The sequence below is a fragment of the Brettanomyces bruxellensis genome, chromosome 9 (assembly GCF_011074885.1).
Source record: "Brettanomyces bruxellensis chromosome 9, complete sequence".
NCBI lineage: Eukaryota > Fungi > Ascomycota > Pichiomycetes > Pichiales > Pichiaceae > Brettanomyces > Brettanomyces bruxellensis.
This window is the reverse complement of record NC_054690.1, coordinates 101658-120024: the sequence shown is the minus strand read 5'-3', so window position 1 is coordinate 120024 and position 18367 is coordinate 101658. Positions and strand designations below refer to the sequence as shown.

Here is an 18367-nt window from a genome sequence, read left to right as displayed (position 1 = left end):
ACTAATATTAGAAAATGTGGTACCCAAATGATATTATAGGCGGTACACAATTTAATGATAATATAAGGATTTGATCAGCGAAAGAAGGCATTGGTGGAGTATGAACGAGGCTTATGCTTTGATTCCGATCAATTTTTTTCTGGTTTCGCTCAGCCCAAGTGATGAAAGTCGCCGCTCGCTATGTTTATCTTATGAAATTTCCTAGTGTGTGCAGAAGATTTTCCAATAAATTTTCTGAACTGATTGTATTTTTTATCATCTTGCGGATTTGTGCCGGGGAGCGTCGTCCAAGAAATGCGTGTCGGTTCATTGTACTCGAGAAAAATAAATAAGTAAATACAAAGTGCATTGACCAGAGGTATTTATATTACGTTCTTTGTCAACTGGGTCTAGCTGTTTGGAGTCTCATTTGGGTATATTATTACCAATTCGTATTTCTTTTACTTTTTTTTTTTCATCTTTTTTTTTTTCTAATCTTTATTTGCTACTCTTCTCCTTTCTATATCTTTCACTGAAACTTTTAGTTTTCTTCTTCCTCACTCAACTTCTTTCGCTTCGATCAGTAAGTTTAGCTCGTTGTTTGACTGTGAACATTAACTAGAGAAAGATGTTTTACAGTGCACTCGCTCAGGCTGCATCGGTGTTGCTCGGTTTATCCGCAACTGCATTCGCTGACAGTAGTTTCCCAACTATCGATGTTGTCGGTAACAAGTTTTTCTACTCGAATAACGGCTCTGAATTCTACATTAGAGGTATTGCATACCAGGCAGATGTTTCCGGTCAGGACAATGACAGTTTTGTTGATCCATTAGCCGATGAAAGTTCTTGTCAGAGAGATATTCCATATCTCACCGAGTTAAACACCAACGTCATTCGTGTTTACGCGTTGAACACCGAGAAGGACCACAGTGGCTGCATGAAGTTGCTCAAGGAGAATGATATTTACGTGATTGCAGATTTGGCAGAGCCTACTCTTTCCATCAGCACTGATGATCCAGAGTGGAATTTGGAGTTGTACGACAGGTACACCTCGGTTATTGATGAGCTCCAACAGTACGACAATGTCTTGGGTTTCTTCGCTGGTAACGAGGTTGTCACCAACAAGACCAACAGTGATTCCGCAGCATTTGTCAAGGCCGCCATCAGAGACATGAAGTCTTACATGAGCAAAGAGGGTTACAGATCTATTCCTATTGGTTACGCAGCCAACGATGATGCAAACACTCGTGTGTACTCTGCCGATTACTTTGCCTGCGGTGACTCCGATGTCCGTGCTGACTTCTATGGTATCAACATGTACGAATGGTGTGGTGAATCCTCATTCTCGTCCTCCGGCTATGAGTCCAGAACCGAGGAATTCTCCAACTTGAGTATTCCAGTCTTCTTCTCCGAGTACGGATGTAACACGGTTCAGCCAAGAAAGTTCACCGAGATTGCCACCTTGTTCTCCAGCGAGATGACCGATGTTTGGTCCGGTGGTATTGTCTACATGTACTTCCAGGAGACCAACAATTACGGTTTGGTGTCTGTCGATGGTGATACCGTTTCTACCATGGCTGACTTTAAGTATTACTCCTCTGAGATTAACAACGTTAGTCCAACTTCTGCTTCCGAGAGTGCTGCCTCTGCAAGTTCTCAGAGTATGTCTTGCCCAGCTACCAATGCCCACTGGAGTGCCAACCCAACTCTTCCACCAACTCCTAAGGAGGCTATCTGCAACTGCATGGCTGAGGCTAACTCCTGTGTTGTTGACAGCAGCGTTTCCTCCGATGACTACGCTGACTTGTACTCAGTTGTTTGCGGTCTTGTTGACTGCAGCGGTATTGATGCCGACGGAAAGAAGGGTGAGTACGGTGCTTACTCATTCTGCGATAACAAGGACAAGCTCGACTTTGTTTTGAACTTGTACTACGAGAAGGAAGGCCAAGAGAGCTCTGCATGCGACTTCTCTGGCTCCGCTAGTCTCAGAAGTGGCAGTACTGCTTCTTCTTGCAGCAGTGTGTTGTCTCAGGCTGGTTCAAGTGGCCTTGGTACTGTTTCTGCTTCTGTTGCCGACAACACGAAGTCTGGTTCTGGTAGTGCCTCAGCTACTGGTACTGACTCTGCCGCTGACTCGAGCTCTTCATCCTCTTCATCATCCTCGAAGGCTGGTGCAAACACCCTTGCCCCAAGTGCTTATGGATTCTCAATCACAATGAGTGTTGGTACTCTCTTGTCACTCCTATTTTTGTAAGGACCTATGTTCTTTATGGATGCAAAAGGAAGAATCAGTACGGTAATCTTTATACCTATTCTATTCCATGTTGTTTTCCTCTCAATAAGGTGTATGGACGCTTTTGTGGAGTAGTTCTGTGGATGACTGCGATAATGAGATGCTTTCTTCATCAGTTGAGGCTTCCTCGCTGCAAAAGTATATCATGTTCGGTCCCCCATATTGATCTAACAACCATCACATTACTTTGAATTCTGTTGGGATTATATACATCATTGCGTATCTACGTTTTATGCTTTTTCTTCATTGTTTCCTCATTCTTTTGTCTTGATTGATTTTCTAGTTCTAACCCCTATATTTTTCGTTAATATTTACGTATACGTTCCTTTTGTTTCCAATATCAATCGATACTACTAATTCTGTTGAAAGTAAATTTCGTCTTATTGATAAAAAGTTTGTTTGTCATCTTAGAGACGCTCGAGAAATGTCAGGCAAAAAAAAAAAAAAACAGCCTAATGCCTAATCGAGTAAGTTTTGTGTCGTGGAAAACGCTAACAACAGGATTTTTTCTAATATCAAGAGTATATTTTATTTTGTTTTTTTAGTTTTGCGTAAAAGCTGTGATTCTTAAAAATTATCATTAATCCTGATTTGGCTTGTGCTTGGTAGCTGTGTTGAAACTTCTTTAGTTGATTCACCTTGATTCACTTCCATCCTTTTCATAAACTTATTGATTTCTTTTTGCAAAAACAATGAAAGTCAATAATTTTCTCTATCTGCACCTACCACTTTTAGTCAGCGGGGTTCCGACAATTCAGATCCATGGAAATAAATTCTTTTATGACAATGGAACCCAGTTTTATATCAAAGGTGTCGCATATCAAAAGGATACATCTGATCTTTCATTAGGAGAGATGTATGTGGATCCCTTAGCAAATGAAGCTGCATGTAAAAGAGATATTCCATACCTTCAAGAGCTTCACACAAACTTGATCAGAGTTTACGCAATTCATAGTTCTAAATCGCATGATGCTTGTATGAACATGCTTTCAAACGCTGGAATTTATGTTTTAGCCGATTTATCATCACCGAATGAATCAATCATTACTTCTGACCCTTCATGGAATACGGATATTTACAGAAGATACACATCCGTAATTGACTCTTTACAAAAATACGATAATGTTCTTGGCTTCTTTGCAGGAAATGAGGTAATTACAAATTACACAAACACCGGAGCTGCTCCTTATATTAAGGCCGCAATTCGTGATGTAAAGAAATACATGGTTGACAAAGGCTATAGAAACATTCCAGTGGGATACTCGGCAAACGATGACGCAGACACTAGAGAGAAGTCAGCAAGGTACTTTGCCTGTGGTAACGAAACAGAAAGAGCAGACTTTTATGGAATTAACATGTATGAATGGTGTGGATACTCTTCTTTTAAGACTTCGGGGTATGAAGAAAGAACCAAAGAATTTTCAGACTTGAATATACCTGTATTTTTTTCTGAATATGGCTGTAACAGTATAAGGCCTCGTAAATTTACAGAGGTCGAGGCCTTATTTTCCGAACAAATGACTGATGTTTGGGCCGGCGGAATTGTTTACATGTACTTTGAAGAGGAAAACAAGTATGGTCTTGCTTCAGTTAAAGATGGGAAAATTTCAACACTAGAAGACTTCAAGAACTTGAAAACACGGATGGAAGGTATTAATCCAACTGTTGGTAGTTACTTTACTACGAGTAAGACCGAAACAACTGCAAGCTGTCCAACGACCAACAAATATTGGCAGGTAAGTCCAGTATTACCTCCTACGCCCAATGATGAACTTTGTCAATGCCTCGAAAAAACACTTTCATGCGTTGCTTCGCATAAACTTAAAGAAAAAGAATTTGGAAAGCTCTTTGCAACAGTATGTGGAATGGTGGACTGTTCTGAGATTACTTCAAATAGCAGCTCATTTGGAACCTTCTCATTTTGTTCTCCAAGGCAGAAACTTTCGTTTGTGATGGATAAATACTACAAGAGCCAGGAAGAAGAGGAAACGGCATGTAATTTTAATGGGGCTGCAAGTATTGCAAGAGTGTATGGTCAACCAAAAACTTGCTACCAAATGATTTATTCAGCTACGGCAACTCCAGATGAAGAAGAATCCGATAAAGGATATACAAATCTTTCAGCATCTCTATCTCCGGTTTATACTAATACCATTTACCTGTGTGTGATCTCGGTGACTATTGGAATCCTTACCCTTTGTGCTACCCTTGCTTAAAAAAAGTCCATAATCAAGCAATTTGAATTTTCACTAAAACTTCAAAGATTTCATTTACTATTCATCGTAGCTCCTAATCGATACTTAGCATTATTTAGTACACACATATCTACCTCACCATGAATATTTCCTGTAGCGCCTTCTTGTCCATCACTGCCGCACGCTTTTGTTTAATCCACTTGGAACGAAGTGCCATTTTACTTTGAAGAACAGTACCCATTTGTTGTGTTTCTCCGGTCTCTGAATCGCTAGTGGTAGGGTGTTTTCTCTTTTTGCTTGAACTGTCTCCTTTATCGTTATCTTTTGATGATGAATGATGATGATGATGGTGGTGGTGATGATGATGATTCTCATGCTTATCACCTTGAGATTTCTTTTTCTCTTTTTCAACTGAATGACTATGCTTGTGATGTTTCTTCTGACTGACTTTTCCATCTAATCTAGTCTTCTTTGACTTATGATGATGGTGTTTATGGCGATGCAATCGTTGTTCATCTTCATCCATTCCTTCCACTTTGCTTATCTTTCGTCTTTTGCACAACGTTTCCTTTGTAGATGACTTTCTCTTACGAGCAGATTCGGTTTCTTTCTGTATCATTTTTTTCTGTTCTTTATCCCACGTGCTGCTCACGGTTTCACCTTTGACAAAGTCAATTCCCCATCTTCCACTTATTATTCTATCCTGTCTCTTCTTTTCAACTGCATCATTAATCTCATCTTCATGACCATTTAAACGTCCCAACAACTTCTGAAAATTATCAAGGTATGTATTTCCGTCTGCATTTATTTCATTTCCATTCACGCTCTTGTTTCTGCCAAGATCTGCACCCAATCCCATATTGTCTCTCTTTATCTTAACTCTAATATGCGAGGTTATAGAATTGCTCACTTTACCCAATCCATGACCTGGTTCCCATCCCATATTCACAAGATGTCGATGTCCGAATCTCTCTGTATCACGAAACCAGTTCGTATTTCTAGGATCGAGCCCAAATTTCTGCTTAGTTCTTGCTGCCGCTAATCCCATATTTTGTGTTGTAATACTTTATTGACAAAACTAACCCTGCTTTTCTACAAAGAACTCTATTCAGTACTATTACATGACATCAGGTGAAATAAAGATCTTGCTTGTGTTCCAACTTAAAAAAAAAAAAAAAAAAAAAAATTTTGCTGAAATTTTAGGCAGTGCATTGTCTCAAGATTTCTAGATAAGAAGCTAATCTTGCATCTAGCAAACCTTCTGTTTGCAGACCTGTGCACCGATATCGAGTTTCAAGCTATTTTAGTCATCGAGATAAATGAGTGTGAGAATTCTAAACATGTTTTTATAAAAAGCTGTCAATTTGACACGTCACTATTCCATATGTTACTGATTGTATGTGACCACCTTCATAATTCAGTGTAGGGATGTGCCGAGGACATTTGGGTTGCTGTAGCGAGAAGAATTTTTCAGCGGTAACAATAACACAAACAAGCATTTTTTTTTTTTTTTCACCGCAAAAAAATAAGTGAGGCGAAAATTGTAAACATTTCACGTTCAGGCCGGGAAACTTTCTTCAAACTAGGCATAACAATTGAAGAAAAGAGGAATAGTGAAGAGCTCAACAAGCTTTTTGAGAACTCTTATAGCTGATCATTTTCTGTGGACAACAGTGAACAAAGTTGGATTGTTCGACTTTTGAGGCGATTTCAATTCAGATCAAGAAAGAAAGAACGAAGAAAGAAAAAGCCAAGAGTTAAAAGCATACACGAGACCACATACAACTCAGGGAAAAACACAATTGATAAAGTTCAAGAAGATGTCTGGGATCCCGTCAGAAGTTCAACAGACATTGAGCGAGCTCATGACTGGGCTCCTTTCTCCAGACAATTCGATTAGGTCACAGGCGGAGGAATGTCTTCAAAGAGATTGGACTAAAAAGGAAAATGTTGATGTGCTACTGGTGTTTCTTGCACAGCAGGCAGCCCAAGGCAATGGTGATACCTCAAGGGCGTTTGCAGCAGTCTTGTTTAGGAGATTTGCCATTAAATCACCTGTGGGGCAGGGATACTCTGTTACAGACCGTCAGATCGATTTTGTGAGTGATGGTGCAAAACAGGAGGTGCGTAACTTGTTGTTACAGGGCTTTTCGTCGCAGCAAACGAACGGCGTTCGGCATAAGCTTTCAGATGCCCTTGCAGAGGTTTCAAAGGACGAGAGTTTTATGTGGTCGGACATTTTGCCAACAGTTGTGCAGGCAGCACAAAATTCCGATCCGAACTTTAGGGAATGTGCATTCCGGATCATCACAAACGCTCCGCAGATCATGACTGGAGGTGTGCAGCCCGGTGGCAGCAAGGAGGGCGAAACGCAGTTTGATCCGTCATTGTTGAAGATGTTCCAGCAAGGCTTCACTGATCAAAACGATGCCGTTAGAATTGCAGCATGCACAGCTTTCGTGTCGTTCTTTGAAAACATGCCAAAGACGTACTGGGGCTCTCTCGCAAAGCTTCTTCCAGGCCTGTTGGACTCATTGCCTCATCTTTTGGAGACGAAGAACGAGTCAGCCCTCTCATCTGTGCTCGAGTCCCTTATAGAGCTAGTTGACTTGGCTCCTAAGATCTTCAAGCCGATGTTCCCAACTTTGATCTCATTCTGCAGTGCTGTGGCGAAGAACAGGTATCTCGACACGGATGCAAGGCTGTCGGCGTTGGAGTTGCTCACATGTTTCTGTGAATCGTCGCCTAATATGTGCAAGACAGAGCCAACTTATGCACCAGCCATGGTTGTTGACTGCTTACAGCTCTCAACAGAGGTCTGCGAGGACGATTACGACTGCCAGGAGTGGCTCGAGTCGGAAGATATCGAGGAGGATGAGGATGAGGAGGCTTACAATGCTGCGAGATTGTCCTTGGACCGCGCATCGTTGAAGTTGGGAGGTGAGACGTTAGCCCAGCCTCTCTTCCAGTACATTCCATCGATGCTGCAGTCAGCTGACTGGCATGAGAGGCAGGGTGCACTCATGTCGCTCTCATCGGCCACAGAAGGCTGCAGAGACGTCCTGATTACGGAGATACCAAAGATCCTCGACTTGATACTTCCATCGCTTCACGATGAGCATCCGAGAGTCCAGTATGCTTGCTGCAATGCACTGGGCCAGATCTCGACCGATTTCGCCGACGTGATTCAAAGAACGGCCGGAAACAGAATCGTCCCAGCGTTGGTTTCGATGCTTACAACGAAGAACGCTGCAAGAGTTCAGGCCCATGCAGCTGCGGCACTTGTGAACTTCTGCGAGGAGGCCAGTCAGGACATCCTTGAACCATACTTGGAGTCGTTGCTTTCGAATCTTCTCACACTCTTGCAGAGTGCCCCCAAGAGATACGTCCAGGAGCAGGTCATCACCACGATTGCTATTGTGGCCGACTCGGCCGAGAAGAAGTTCCTCAAATTTTATGACACCTTGATGCCGTTGCTCTTTGCCATCCTCCAGTCCGGAGACAGTACGGAAAACAGGCTTCTCAAGGCCAAGGCCATCGAGTGTGCCACGTTGGTTGCACTCGCAGTTGGGAAAGAGAAGTTTGCGCAGAATGCCGGAACCATTCTTGAGATTATGACCAATCTTCAGCAGAATCTCCAAGGAGACGACGATCCTGTCAGAACGTACCTTGAGCAAGGGTGGATCCGCGTTTGCCGGTTGGTCGGCAAGGACTTCATGCCGTATATGCCGCTGGTTCTACCCCCACTCTTGGAGCAGGCCCGTGCCATTCAGGATATATCGATCGTGGAGGATGAGGATTTGGATGAGATCAACCAGAATGAGGACTACGAGGTGATCCAGCTCTCAGGAAAGCACATTGCTGTTCACACGGCTGTTTTGGACGATAAGGCCGGGGCCATCGAGTTGTTGAAGAGCTATGCTGACGTTCTAGGCGGCCAGTTTTATCCGTATGTGGATGAAATCGCCCGGCAGATCGTCTTGCCCGGTTTTGACTTCTACCTGCACGATGGTGTGCGTGGAACGTGTGCAGTGACTCTTCCCTCGCTTCTCCAAAGCTGTATCGAGGCCACAGGCGGTGCCAAATCATCCCAGAGTGTGGAACTCTGGACACAGATGGCAAACAAGCTAATACACCAGCTGTCGAGTGACCCGGTTCCAGACTTGCTTGTGGCCTACTTCTATGGAATCACCAAGGGCCTGGAGTTGATGGGTCAGAACGCACTTTCCGACGACCAGCTTTCGTCGTTTGCGAAAGCCATCAACACGTGTTTTTCGGACAGTTACGAGCGGATCAAGGCCAAGGAAGGGGGAAACGACGAATACAACGAGGAGCTTCTTGATGAGGAAGATGATGACTACACAGATGAGGAGTTGTTGGAGCAGATCACGAAAGGGTTGACCATGGTGTTCAAGAACTCCAAGGAGCGGTTCCTACCGCCGTTCCAGACGCTTGTCCCAACTCTTGCCACTCTCATCAACGATGACAACGTCTCGTTGCAGATGGCCGGAGTATGTGCAGCCTCGGATTTGGTCGAATACGGTGGCCAAGGCTCATTCCAGTTCAAGGACTTCTTCATGAACCCGGTCGGCCAGGCTTTGACATCTTCAAATGCCGGTGTTCGGCAAGCTGCCGATTACACTGTTGGTGTTTGTGCCCAGCATGGAGGCCCCCAGTACATCAGTTACTGTGTAGCATGCATCCCTTCCATGCTGCAGATGGCTTCAATTCCAGATGCCAAGGCCGAGGAGAACATCGGAGCCACAGAGAATGCGTGCTCTTCAATCGCAAAGATTATTCACTCGTTTGGCTCGCAGATCCCAAACATCGACCAGATCATCGATGGCTGGTTGAAGCTGCTACCAATTACCCAGGATGACGAGGCTGCTCCTTACGCTTACATGCTTCTCTCCGAGCTCATAGACAGACACCAGCAGAATGTCTTCTCGCAAATCCCAAAGGTTTTGGACAGCGTTGTTCAGGCCCTCTTATACGCTTCAATTCAAGGCAAGACAGCGCAGAAAGTTGTCGACTCTACTAAGAACTTGCTAGGCTCCATTCCCCATGACCAGGCCATGGCGCTTTTTTCCAAGTTCGATAACGATGCCAAGACCGTGATACAGAAATGGTTCTCTTGAGTTGGCCGCTTACGTTTTGTAATTATTGACTTATTATCTCAGCCCTTTTCGATGATCTTTACTTTACTTTACTTCTGTTGCTGCTACTTGAATTGTGCCAAACTTCTTACCTAGACTTTTTGTACTTTTTGGTATGATTTAAGGCGTGCTTTGGATTACTTGCTTTAATTTTATCTTCACTCGGGAGTGCTACTGAGAATGTTTATCTCGTTGTACGATGTACGGATGTTTGGACTATAAGATGGGGGATAATGGCTTTTGATATTAATTACTGTAGTCGGGTGCGTGTGATTACCTAGTTTACTTCATTTATATCATTTATATGTTCTTACTATTTTAATTTATCCATTGAAAATCGAGTCTTTATCTAAACATGTATTTATTATCTGCATGCTATGGTATGGTATGTACAGCGTGTAGTTTATTTTTATTTTTATTTTTATTTTTTTCTTTTTCCGCACTAATCGCCCCCTCATACTTCATGGGGAAATCTGCAATAGATCAAACCAGAATAAATTAATTAGGCATTACCTGTCCATTCCACTCGCAAGTAACGCTTTGTAACAAGTTTTGTATTATTTTACTCAAACCTGGTATAGTTCCGATCAATAGTGTTTTATCCGGATTTGCTAACCCAATTCAGTGCGTCACTACCTCAATTCAGTGTTTCAATCTACTGCGTCTATTCACTATTTAAACAAAGCATATCGATAACCAACAAAAATGTCGCTTTTGATGTCCATAGTGTTTGCAGTACTTGTGTTTGAAATGACACTTCTTGCAATAATGCTTCTTCCACTTCCTCAGGGTATGCAACGATCGCTTGTTACCACTATCGATTCCCTTTTACGAAATTCACAAATCAGGGTGGGCTTAAGTTTTATCGCCCTAATCGTATCATTGATGTTCTTTGATGCTGTGAAGACTTCTTTCCCACATAAGGATAGCTCATTTGCTGCCTTTAGCGCCCAAAATTATCCAGTTACAAAGACCATTGGCCAGTCAATATGGGATGTCAGATCGAAAAAGTTTTACGCTCACAGAAATATGTACATTACAGGTGCAGTTCTTTATTTAATGGTTGCCATCTATTTCAATGATCTTCTTTTATCATCCATCGTGAGAAACAAAGAGAAACTCATCAAAGCAACAGATCCAAAGGCAAAGCAAACTGAGAAAACCAGCTCAATTGAGTATGAGAAACTTCAGCATGAACTTAAGCTCAAGGAAGATGATGTTGCAACATTCAAGAGACAATTAAATGGCATGCATGCTGAATACCAGAAGAAAGCGGATGATAGTACAAAGGTGGCCGAAAAAACCGAGAAAACTACAGATGAGAACAAGAAGCAGAAATAAAGGGTAATAATCAGCCTCAATACATATATATAAGAAAGTCGCATTTTCAAGGCATATCGTAATACAAGAGTTCATTTCATTATTCAGTAGAACTAAATTCTTTTCTCTCCATGTTGTAGTCAGAGAGATTCCCATTAAGAAAGTTTGTGTCATCATTAAATGAAATAGAACTCCAGTACTACTGGCAGAAATAGCATGATGCATATTGATAGAATGCACGACATCCTTGTCTAGCATATTACCAATGCCAACATGTCCTCTCTGCAGTAAATATCAAAGATGCATGTTCTAATAGCCCGGGCAAAACTGTTACAGACGGATTATACTAATGTTGAAGAAAAAAAGTGTGTAGCAGAAAAGCAGGAATGAAAATTTTTGTTCCGCGCACATTTCAAAGCGTAATTTTAATTTTAATTTATTTTTTTTTCGAATGGGACTTTTACTATTTATTTTTTCGGTTCGCCATATAATTAGTAGGGCTGGCTATCAAACACACTCCGAGGGTTATCCTTATCGTTGTTGAGATAGATATTAGGTCCCTTTGGAGTGGCAAATACAGCAGACATACCTGTTTAACGTGTATTCCGATTTATTACATTTGGAAGCTAATATACATCTTACCTACTTTAGGAATATATCCTTGAACTATTGACAATGCAGGGATTTGGTGCCAAAAGATACGATTTACCGGCACCTTATGGGCTGAGGCCGAAAAAGGGAAGAGTGCACCTCCGGAAGATGAAAAAATTGGGCAAGAACTACTTCACAACACCACAAAGAAAGCTAATTGGCTACATTATACTTCTAGTGCTCACGGGATCGCTTATATTTCAGATTGTGCCCATTTTCAAGCCTGATACTGCAGTTGTTTCATATGAACTTGACACAGATGACGTTGGTGGAATTGCAGATGCCGCCGTGCAAGTGGACAATTCACAGAAAGCTGATATTGTGGGGAATGAGCAGGGAGAAAGCTCGCATAACGATGATGAAGATAACGATGATCTTGTCAATAATCTAGATGCGAAAATGAGGAGGTTGGAAAAGGAAAGGAGAAAGCTCAACAAGAGACCAAACGCTTTTAAAGGAGAGGCCGCAAAGAGAAAGAAGAGAGTTGTCAATCTCGACCGGATAAAGGTGGATGAAGATGAGCTAAGAAGGCGTCAAGATTAATAAATAATTCATCATGCATAATAGTGAGTATGTGTATTCTACTTTCTAATCCTTTTACTATTTTCTATATACAACAGCTTTGGTGGATGACTTTTTTTTTGGCATGCAGTTTAATTCAGATTTTTCTTTTACGTGGAGAGAGAAGAGAAATTAGAGTTTCATCTAATGAGTGATACCTCTCTGATGAGCATCAACTCGTTCCTGCCAGATTGTTTTACCTGTGCAGTTACAAACGTACTTGTCGTTTTCCCAAGCTCCGGCACTCCTGGCAACCACACCACAGAGAGAGTCAACAAAGGTCTTTTCTGGATCTTTCGATATAACAAACGACCGGCCGACTATGTCGGATATATCCAAAGGAAGCTGTACAAACGAGTTTCCCTTATACCCGCCATTACAGCTTTCCAAATCCTTCTCCGTAACGTTGATTGGGGGAAGCTTATATAGCACTTTTCCCGTGCTGAGGGCACCGTCAGTCAAGTTTCCAGAAGCCCTGATTCCCGGGTAATATGTACCTTTTTCAACACCGGTCATAGTCAAATCGACAAGAGCCTTTGTAGGACTGATTGCCACAAACCTAGCAAGACCTTTCACAGGTGCAGGTTTGTCACCAGGTGCAAAACTCTCCAAGATGGAGACGGCGGCAGAGTTCGGCTTTCCGGTACCTCTAATAATGGCATCTCTTCCAGTTGATTGTATTGCCTCGACAATCTTGGAAGGAGCCACTGATCCAACAATCGAGACTCGGTTTTTTTCAATATCGCCCTTCACACTATCAATATCCCCCAATTGTTTTACTGCCTTCGTAACGGACTGCACGCATGAGTCGCAGGAGAGTGGCACGTTGTAAACGGTCTGAAAGAGAAAAGTATGCGTTAGTATTAGTAATACAAATTTGGAATATATCCTCAGCCTCACTTACTTCGAACGAATCAATCTTGGTGGATGACATATTGATTTTTCTTGTACTGCAAGCTCTTGAAGATCTTGGAGATACTTTTCTTATTTTTTTTGATCGTTTGAATGTATATGGTGAAGAGGTTTCTTGCATTTGCATGAGAAGGACAATACAATGGATGTCGCCTAGTATTTATATGAATCGCGATTTTTTATTTTTTATTTTTATTTTTTTCTGCGGTCTTCTTTCACACAGTTAGTTAGTCAGCAGCATCATACGAGTGATTGCAGAGTTTACGAGGAGCCTTTTTGATCAACACTAAGTTTAAGTCAATTCGTTTCATCAAGGATCATAGGGTGAATCCGATTTTTTCCTCCTACCATCAATTCTTTGTTAGACTCCGGGGTTTCCACGATTGTATATAGCAAAGCACCAAACATTTTTAAGCTGGTGGCACTTTTCTCCACATTTCCCAATCTCCCGACCAAGAAAAAGCTTTGATACACATAAAGGTGGTTCATTGGCGTAGGAATGACATTCAACTTTGCTACAATAAAATATACGCTGCGGCAAACGGCGATGTTTCTCTCGTGGGTTCCCGTTTTGTACGTAATCAATGAACATGTGACTTACGTGGGGATAGTAGAGGGTTCATCGATGAAGCCAACACTGAATCCCGACACGAACGGCTCGAAACTCGATCACGTGCTCCTCTGGAAGTGGGGGTGCAAGAATATAAACAATCTACATCTGGACGATGTCATATTTCTACGATCACCGATCAACCCTGAAACCATCTACGTGAAACGAATCAAGGCGAAGCAGGGAGATCTAGTGGTTCCCAGGTATCCGGACACTCGGTCACGTGTCCTTATACCGGTGAACCATCTCTGGGTGGAGGGAGATAACGTTCATTCGATTGATTCGAACACGTATGGCCCTGTATCAAGCGGTTTGGTGCTAGGGAAGGCAACTTACATAATATGGCCATGGAAAAGGTTTGGACCCATTTCAGGTGGAGGACGTGAGTGCAGGAAGGCGTATTTGGAGCGGGAGCTGCCGCCGGAGATGGCCGAGGTTGCGAGGATGGCAAAAGTGGAAAAGAAGGGGAAAGTGGAAAAGGTGGAAAATAAGGTGGAAGTGGAAAATAAGGTGGAAGTTGGAAAGAAGGCAGATTAAAGCATATTTGATAGATAAGATGATCTACACACATGACTGAGGGTGGATTGAACAGAACTTACAAAGCCGCTTCGATATATATCCATTTATTTCATATTCAAATCTATAAATAATAAAAGCCGAGTAAAGTGAAAGAAAGCGTAAGGTAAAGCAGCATGAGAGAGCAATTAATTAAAATGGGAAGAGAGCCACGGAAGAACTACAGATCCTTCTCATCGTAGTTGAAGCCCGGTCTCCTGATGGATTTCGTGCCATACGTGAAGCATCCAATGGTCTCAGAGCGCCTGTGGCGTCCCTCCTTGGATTTCGATCTCCCCAGACCAGTTTCGGGCTCCTCCGGAATGGTATCACGGCCGTTTTGCTGCTGGGAGTAAGACTTCACGTGTCTTAGGCGAGAGCTGGAGTTGGGCTTGCCCTGCAAGAAGTGGGGGCTTCTTTTCAAGGGAGACTCCTCACACAAGTTGTCGAGATCGACCCTGTGATTTCCAAAGCCTCCGAATAGCCCAGAACCGGCAGGATTGCCGGAAGAGGTGTATAGGGGGTGTTCGTCATCGCCAAAATAGCAATTCTTCTTGCGGAACTTGTCTATGCCGACTTTTGTGCTGCCGCTGAAGTCGAGAGACGAGCATGAAGTCAGCGTGGTGGAGAGAGAGGAGCTTCTCTTCAGAGAGAGGCTGATGCTGGAGTTGGAGCTGGAGTTTGGCGGCGAGAAAGTGGAGGACGAGCCGTCAAAGGCAGCACAGGAACTTTTCCTGCTCAAGTTCATGTTCAAAGAGGAAGAGTAGGAGCTCTTGCGGCTCAAGCTGAGCTTGTTGTCCCGCCTCAACTTGTCGAGGCCTCGCTCACACTCGTCTTTGAACTGTGGATCCTGCATTTCCACGTAGCTACTCCGGTCGGAGTTGCCGTCCGAGTATGACGACTCCTGCTGCCCCTCGGCGACAATGTACTTGTCGTAGTACTTCTTGTACCCGCCTTGGAGTATGAGCACGTCCGGGTAGTATAGTTCCGGGTAGTTGTCCTTGTTGAGGCAGCGGTCCCAGTTACGCAGGTTGTTGGCCATTAGCGGGCCCCGGCGGGACGAAAACTCGCAGTGGAACACAACCAACTTGTGGCTTAAGGACGTGAAGTGGCTCGGGGACTGCTGGACGACCTGCGAGGGGAAAAACGCATGTTCAAGCTCGCTTTTGGACGAAATGTTAACGGCACCATCGATGTGGCCTCCCTGGTACTCATACTGGAACCTGCAGTCGACGACTACAAGCTCGTCAAACTGGCCTGACAGCTTAGGCGAGACTGCACTTCTGCCTCTGTAATCCACGAGAAGCGAGTGAAATTGATCCACATCAATTTGCGGGATGGTGCAGCCGTCCACGAAGAACGTCTTGATGCCCGAGTCGGCCAGAACAGAGTTCTCCCGACCGAAACCCACCAACGGCTCGGTTCCAGGGTTAAGAGAAGTTGCTGACCGGATCAGCCTTGGCACCCTTGGTCTGGCACCGGGTCTTCTTGTCTCCCCGGTAGCTGTGGGCGACCCCAAGGCGCGGCAGGAGGCCAACCTGGCTGGTGACCGGTGGAAGAGCGTCGATTGCTGCCGGTGTAGCCTGTGCTGGATGTTCGATAAGCCGTGTTTTTTCACCTCACTGCCCATCTCCAGGTACCCGGAGGCAGCCACTTCGCACGACGAGTAGCTCATGAGCGACGTGGCCCGCCGAAGATTGTGCCTGAGGCGTCCGTTTGGCCTCCTCTGCTGAAGTGGCGACCCGTATATCTCCTGGGCAAGTGTCGAATCGTCGCCCATCGTCTCGTCGGCCTCAGACTCCAATTCTGACGACACGTTCGCCCTGTCCTCGCTCGAATGATCGCTGTCCTCCTCGATCGCCTCGTTGTATGCCGCCTCGAGGTTCAAAACCTCAACCGAGTGGCTTGTGCGAAGATTTGGTGTTGAACAGTCCATCGGCAGCTGGATCCCTGGCTCAAGACCTCTTTCTTGGCGGTGCACGGTCTCGTGCATACTTCCGTGGCGGCTGCTGCGGTTGCTGCTGCTGTTGCTATTGCTGTTGCTATTGCTGTTGCCATTGCTGTTGCTGTTATGATGACTATGACACGAGGACGATGATGATGATGATGTGCCACCTGTCATCAACCCAAGTGCCTCCTGGAGCCCGCGACTCGACGACGACGTCGACCGCGAGTGTATCTTGAAGATCGAGCCGTTCGACGAAAGCGTCGAGTTCGACCGGGACCGATTGTGATGATGCTGAAACGGGAAAGACGACCTGAAACTTGAACTCGACCTTCCTCTGACATGCCGCCTAAAGCTCGGATGCGACAATGCTGGATCTGCAGCCTTCGTGCAACCTGCATCCGTGCCGAAAAACGCGTTCTCTTTGTTGCCGCCCATGTCCGACAGAGGTAGCACACTGTAAGTCCTGCAACCTTGCCGTTTAAAGCCGGCACCAGGCTCTCTGGGCCCAGAAACGGCAGAACGCGTCCTCCGAAGCTTCATTGACGCGTTAAACAACGGTGATCCCATCAATTCTGCCAATGTAGACGTGCTCGTCGGCTGAATTGGCGACATGCCACTGCATACTTCACCATCTGGCCTGGAATGTGTGTAAGGAGGTGTTGGTGTATCCACTTCCATTCCTACTCTGTGCCTTGTGCAATACTGCTGCTGGTGGAATGGAAGCTTGCAAATACTGTTTGCTTGAACTTCGTGCGAACCTTTTTCGGCCAATAACGACTATTCCAACGCGTGAAAAAGGCTTGGTTGGGGAAGATGCTAAGAAAAAAATTCACCCTGTGCTTTTTTCCAGACCTCCACAAGAATGACGAAAGAGAAGGAAAAAAAAAAAAAAATTTAAAAAAAGAATATAATGAGATCAAACAAATTTATGAAAAATTAGCCTCAAAGAAGCACCCACACAAGCAAAAATGAGGGCTTCTAGTTGTTCGGATTGGCTGTTGTAATCTCGATATTGCAATTCGGCTCGGTACCGGACTAAACCTCAATAAATTAATTTAATTTCCCTTGCTAATCTATCGATTCCAATCGATTTCTGCCTTTGCGTACCACGATATTACCTTATTCAAACCTGTTTCCACACTTTCTATACCCGTGTGATGTGATTCTAGCCACCTTAGCCGACCTGTCACAATATATTATCGGGCGATGAAATTAAATAAGAGAAATTTCGCGTGCCTAACAAGCGAACTCTGCAAAAAAGGTTTTTGATTCCTTGCGACTGGCTTAAATGTGCAAATTATATAATCTAATTCGAACACTCAACCAAGACTCAAATACAACAAGCCACCGTGAATCGTCCACCTAGAATAATGATGTATGTACTCAAAATGTAGTCCTAATAATGGGGAAGCTCAGGGAACTAATAACGAGTGTTCTTAAATAAAGCGCGAATTTTACTCTATTGTTTAAACCAGGCGTCGGAATGCGAACTAACTTAAGCAGGGAGGAGGGGAAAGAGAGACTATTTTCCTTCAAAAATTGAATTATTCTGATCCCAACTTGGACACCCACTTTACCGCAAAAACAAATGCTCGATCTATATCTTTGATCTGATAATATCACAAACAGTTTGACGATGATTAATATTATAACTGTCTAGACTCTTGGTGCTCAACGCAATCGATTCTCCCAAAAGCTTTTTTTTTATTTTTTTTCTTGTGACTGCTTGTTTCTCACCGCTAGAAAAAAGATCCTCCTCACAATGATGCTTAACAACTAGTACCAGTACTGGCCTTAAACGGTATCAATGATGATGCAAAAAAGCGCTTGCTCAAACAAGATGAATCTGAATTCCTAACGACTGCTCAACCGTTGAAACTGCTTCAAACAGTAAGTCTATAAAAATAAAATGAAATTCGATAAATTTTATTTTGATTAGGTTAAATAAAATAAAATGTCAAATACGGGAAATCGTTACAATTAATAGGTTCCGACATCAAAAGCAGCAGATAGGAAAACCCATGGTCTTTGGAAAAAGTTGAATCAGGCATGCGGCAAAATTATACAATATAAGGCTGAATCCATCTGCGGGACGGAAAAAACAGAAAAAAACTCAAACATTATAATGGTTTAAGACCAACATCTGAGGTCACAATGTACATATGTGAAACCTTTTGTTTGTTCAAA

The 18367-nt window shown here is 43.6% G+C and overlaps 9 protein-coding genes across 9 annotated transcripts; 6 read left to right on the top strand and 3 right to left on the bottom strand.

Annotated features, from left to right (window-relative positions):
* Positions 1–607: 607 nt before the first annotated feature.
* On the top strand, positions 608–2233 carry GAS1 (1,3-beta-glucanosyltransferase gas1; the record flags this gene model as incomplete). Its single annotated transcript, XM_041280475.1, has 1 exon — positions 608–2233. The coding sequence occupies one exon, from the start codon at positions 608–610 to the stop codon at positions 2231–2233; it is 1626 nt and encodes a 541-aa protein (XP_041138266.1).
* A 731-nt stretch (positions 2234–2964) lies between these two features.
* Positions 2965–4488, top strand: BRETT_001936 (uncharacterized protein; the record flags this gene model as incomplete). Its single annotated transcript, XM_041280474.1, has 1 exon — positions 2965–4488. One exon carries the CDS (start codon positions 2965–2967, stop codon positions 4486–4488), a length of 1524 nt encoding a protein of 507 aa, XP_041138265.1.
* A 109-nt stretch (positions 4489–4597) lies between these two features.
* Positions 4598–5515, bottom strand: BRETT_001935 (uncharacterized protein; the record flags this gene model as incomplete). Its single annotated transcript, XM_041280473.1, has 1 exon — positions 4598–5515. The coding sequence occupies one exon, from the start codon at positions 5513–5515 to the stop codon at positions 4598–4600; it is 918 nt and encodes a 305-aa protein (XP_041138264.1).
* A 772-nt stretch (positions 5516–6287) lies between these two features.
* BRETT_001934 (uncharacterized protein) lies at positions 6288–9605 on the top strand (the record flags this gene model as incomplete). Its single annotated transcript, XM_041280472.1, has 1 exon — positions 6288–9605. One exon carries the CDS (start codon positions 6288–6290, stop codon positions 9603–9605), a length of 3318 nt encoding a protein of 1105 aa, XP_041138263.1.
* A 723-nt stretch (positions 9606–10328) lies between these two features.
* BRETT_001933 (uncharacterized protein) lies at positions 10329–10964 on the top strand (the record flags this gene model as incomplete). The annotated part of the gene is made up of 1 exon (XM_041280471.1): positions 10329–10964. The coding sequence occupies one exon, from the start codon at positions 10329–10331 to the stop codon at positions 10962–10964; it is 636 nt and encodes a 211-aa protein (XP_041138262.1).
* A 654-nt stretch (positions 10965–11618) lies between these two features.
* On the top strand, positions 11619–12137 carry BRETT_001932 (uncharacterized protein; the record flags this gene model as incomplete). Its single annotated transcript, XM_041280470.1, has 1 exon — positions 11619–12137. The coding sequence occupies one exon, from the start codon at positions 11619–11621 to the stop codon at positions 12135–12137; it is 519 nt and encodes a 172-aa protein (XP_041138261.1).
* A 162-nt stretch (positions 12138–12299) lies between these two features.
* BRETT_001931 (uncharacterized protein) lies at positions 12300–13089 on the bottom strand (the record flags this gene model as incomplete). The annotated part of the gene is made up of 2 exons (XM_041280469.1): positions 12300–12992; positions 13060–13089. 2 exons carry the CDS (start codon positions 13087–13089, stop codon positions 12300–12302), a joined length of 723 nt encoding a protein of 240 aa, XP_041138260.1.
* A 477-nt stretch (positions 13090–13566) lies between these two features.
* On the top strand, positions 13567–14214 carry BRETT_001930 (uncharacterized protein; the record flags this gene model as incomplete). The annotated part of the gene is made up of 1 exon (XM_041280468.1): positions 13567–14214. One exon carries the CDS (start codon positions 13567–13569, stop codon positions 14212–14214), a length of 648 nt encoding a protein of 215 aa, XP_041138259.1.
* A 199-nt stretch (positions 14215–14413) lies between these two features.
* Positions 14414–16858, bottom strand: BRETT_001929 (uncharacterized protein; the record flags this gene model as incomplete). Its single annotated transcript, XM_041280467.1, has 1 exon — positions 14414–16858. The coding sequence occupies one exon, from the start codon at positions 16856–16858 to the stop codon at positions 14414–14416; it is 2445 nt and encodes an 814-aa protein (XP_041138258.1).
* Positions 16859–18367: the final 1509 nt, after the last annotated feature.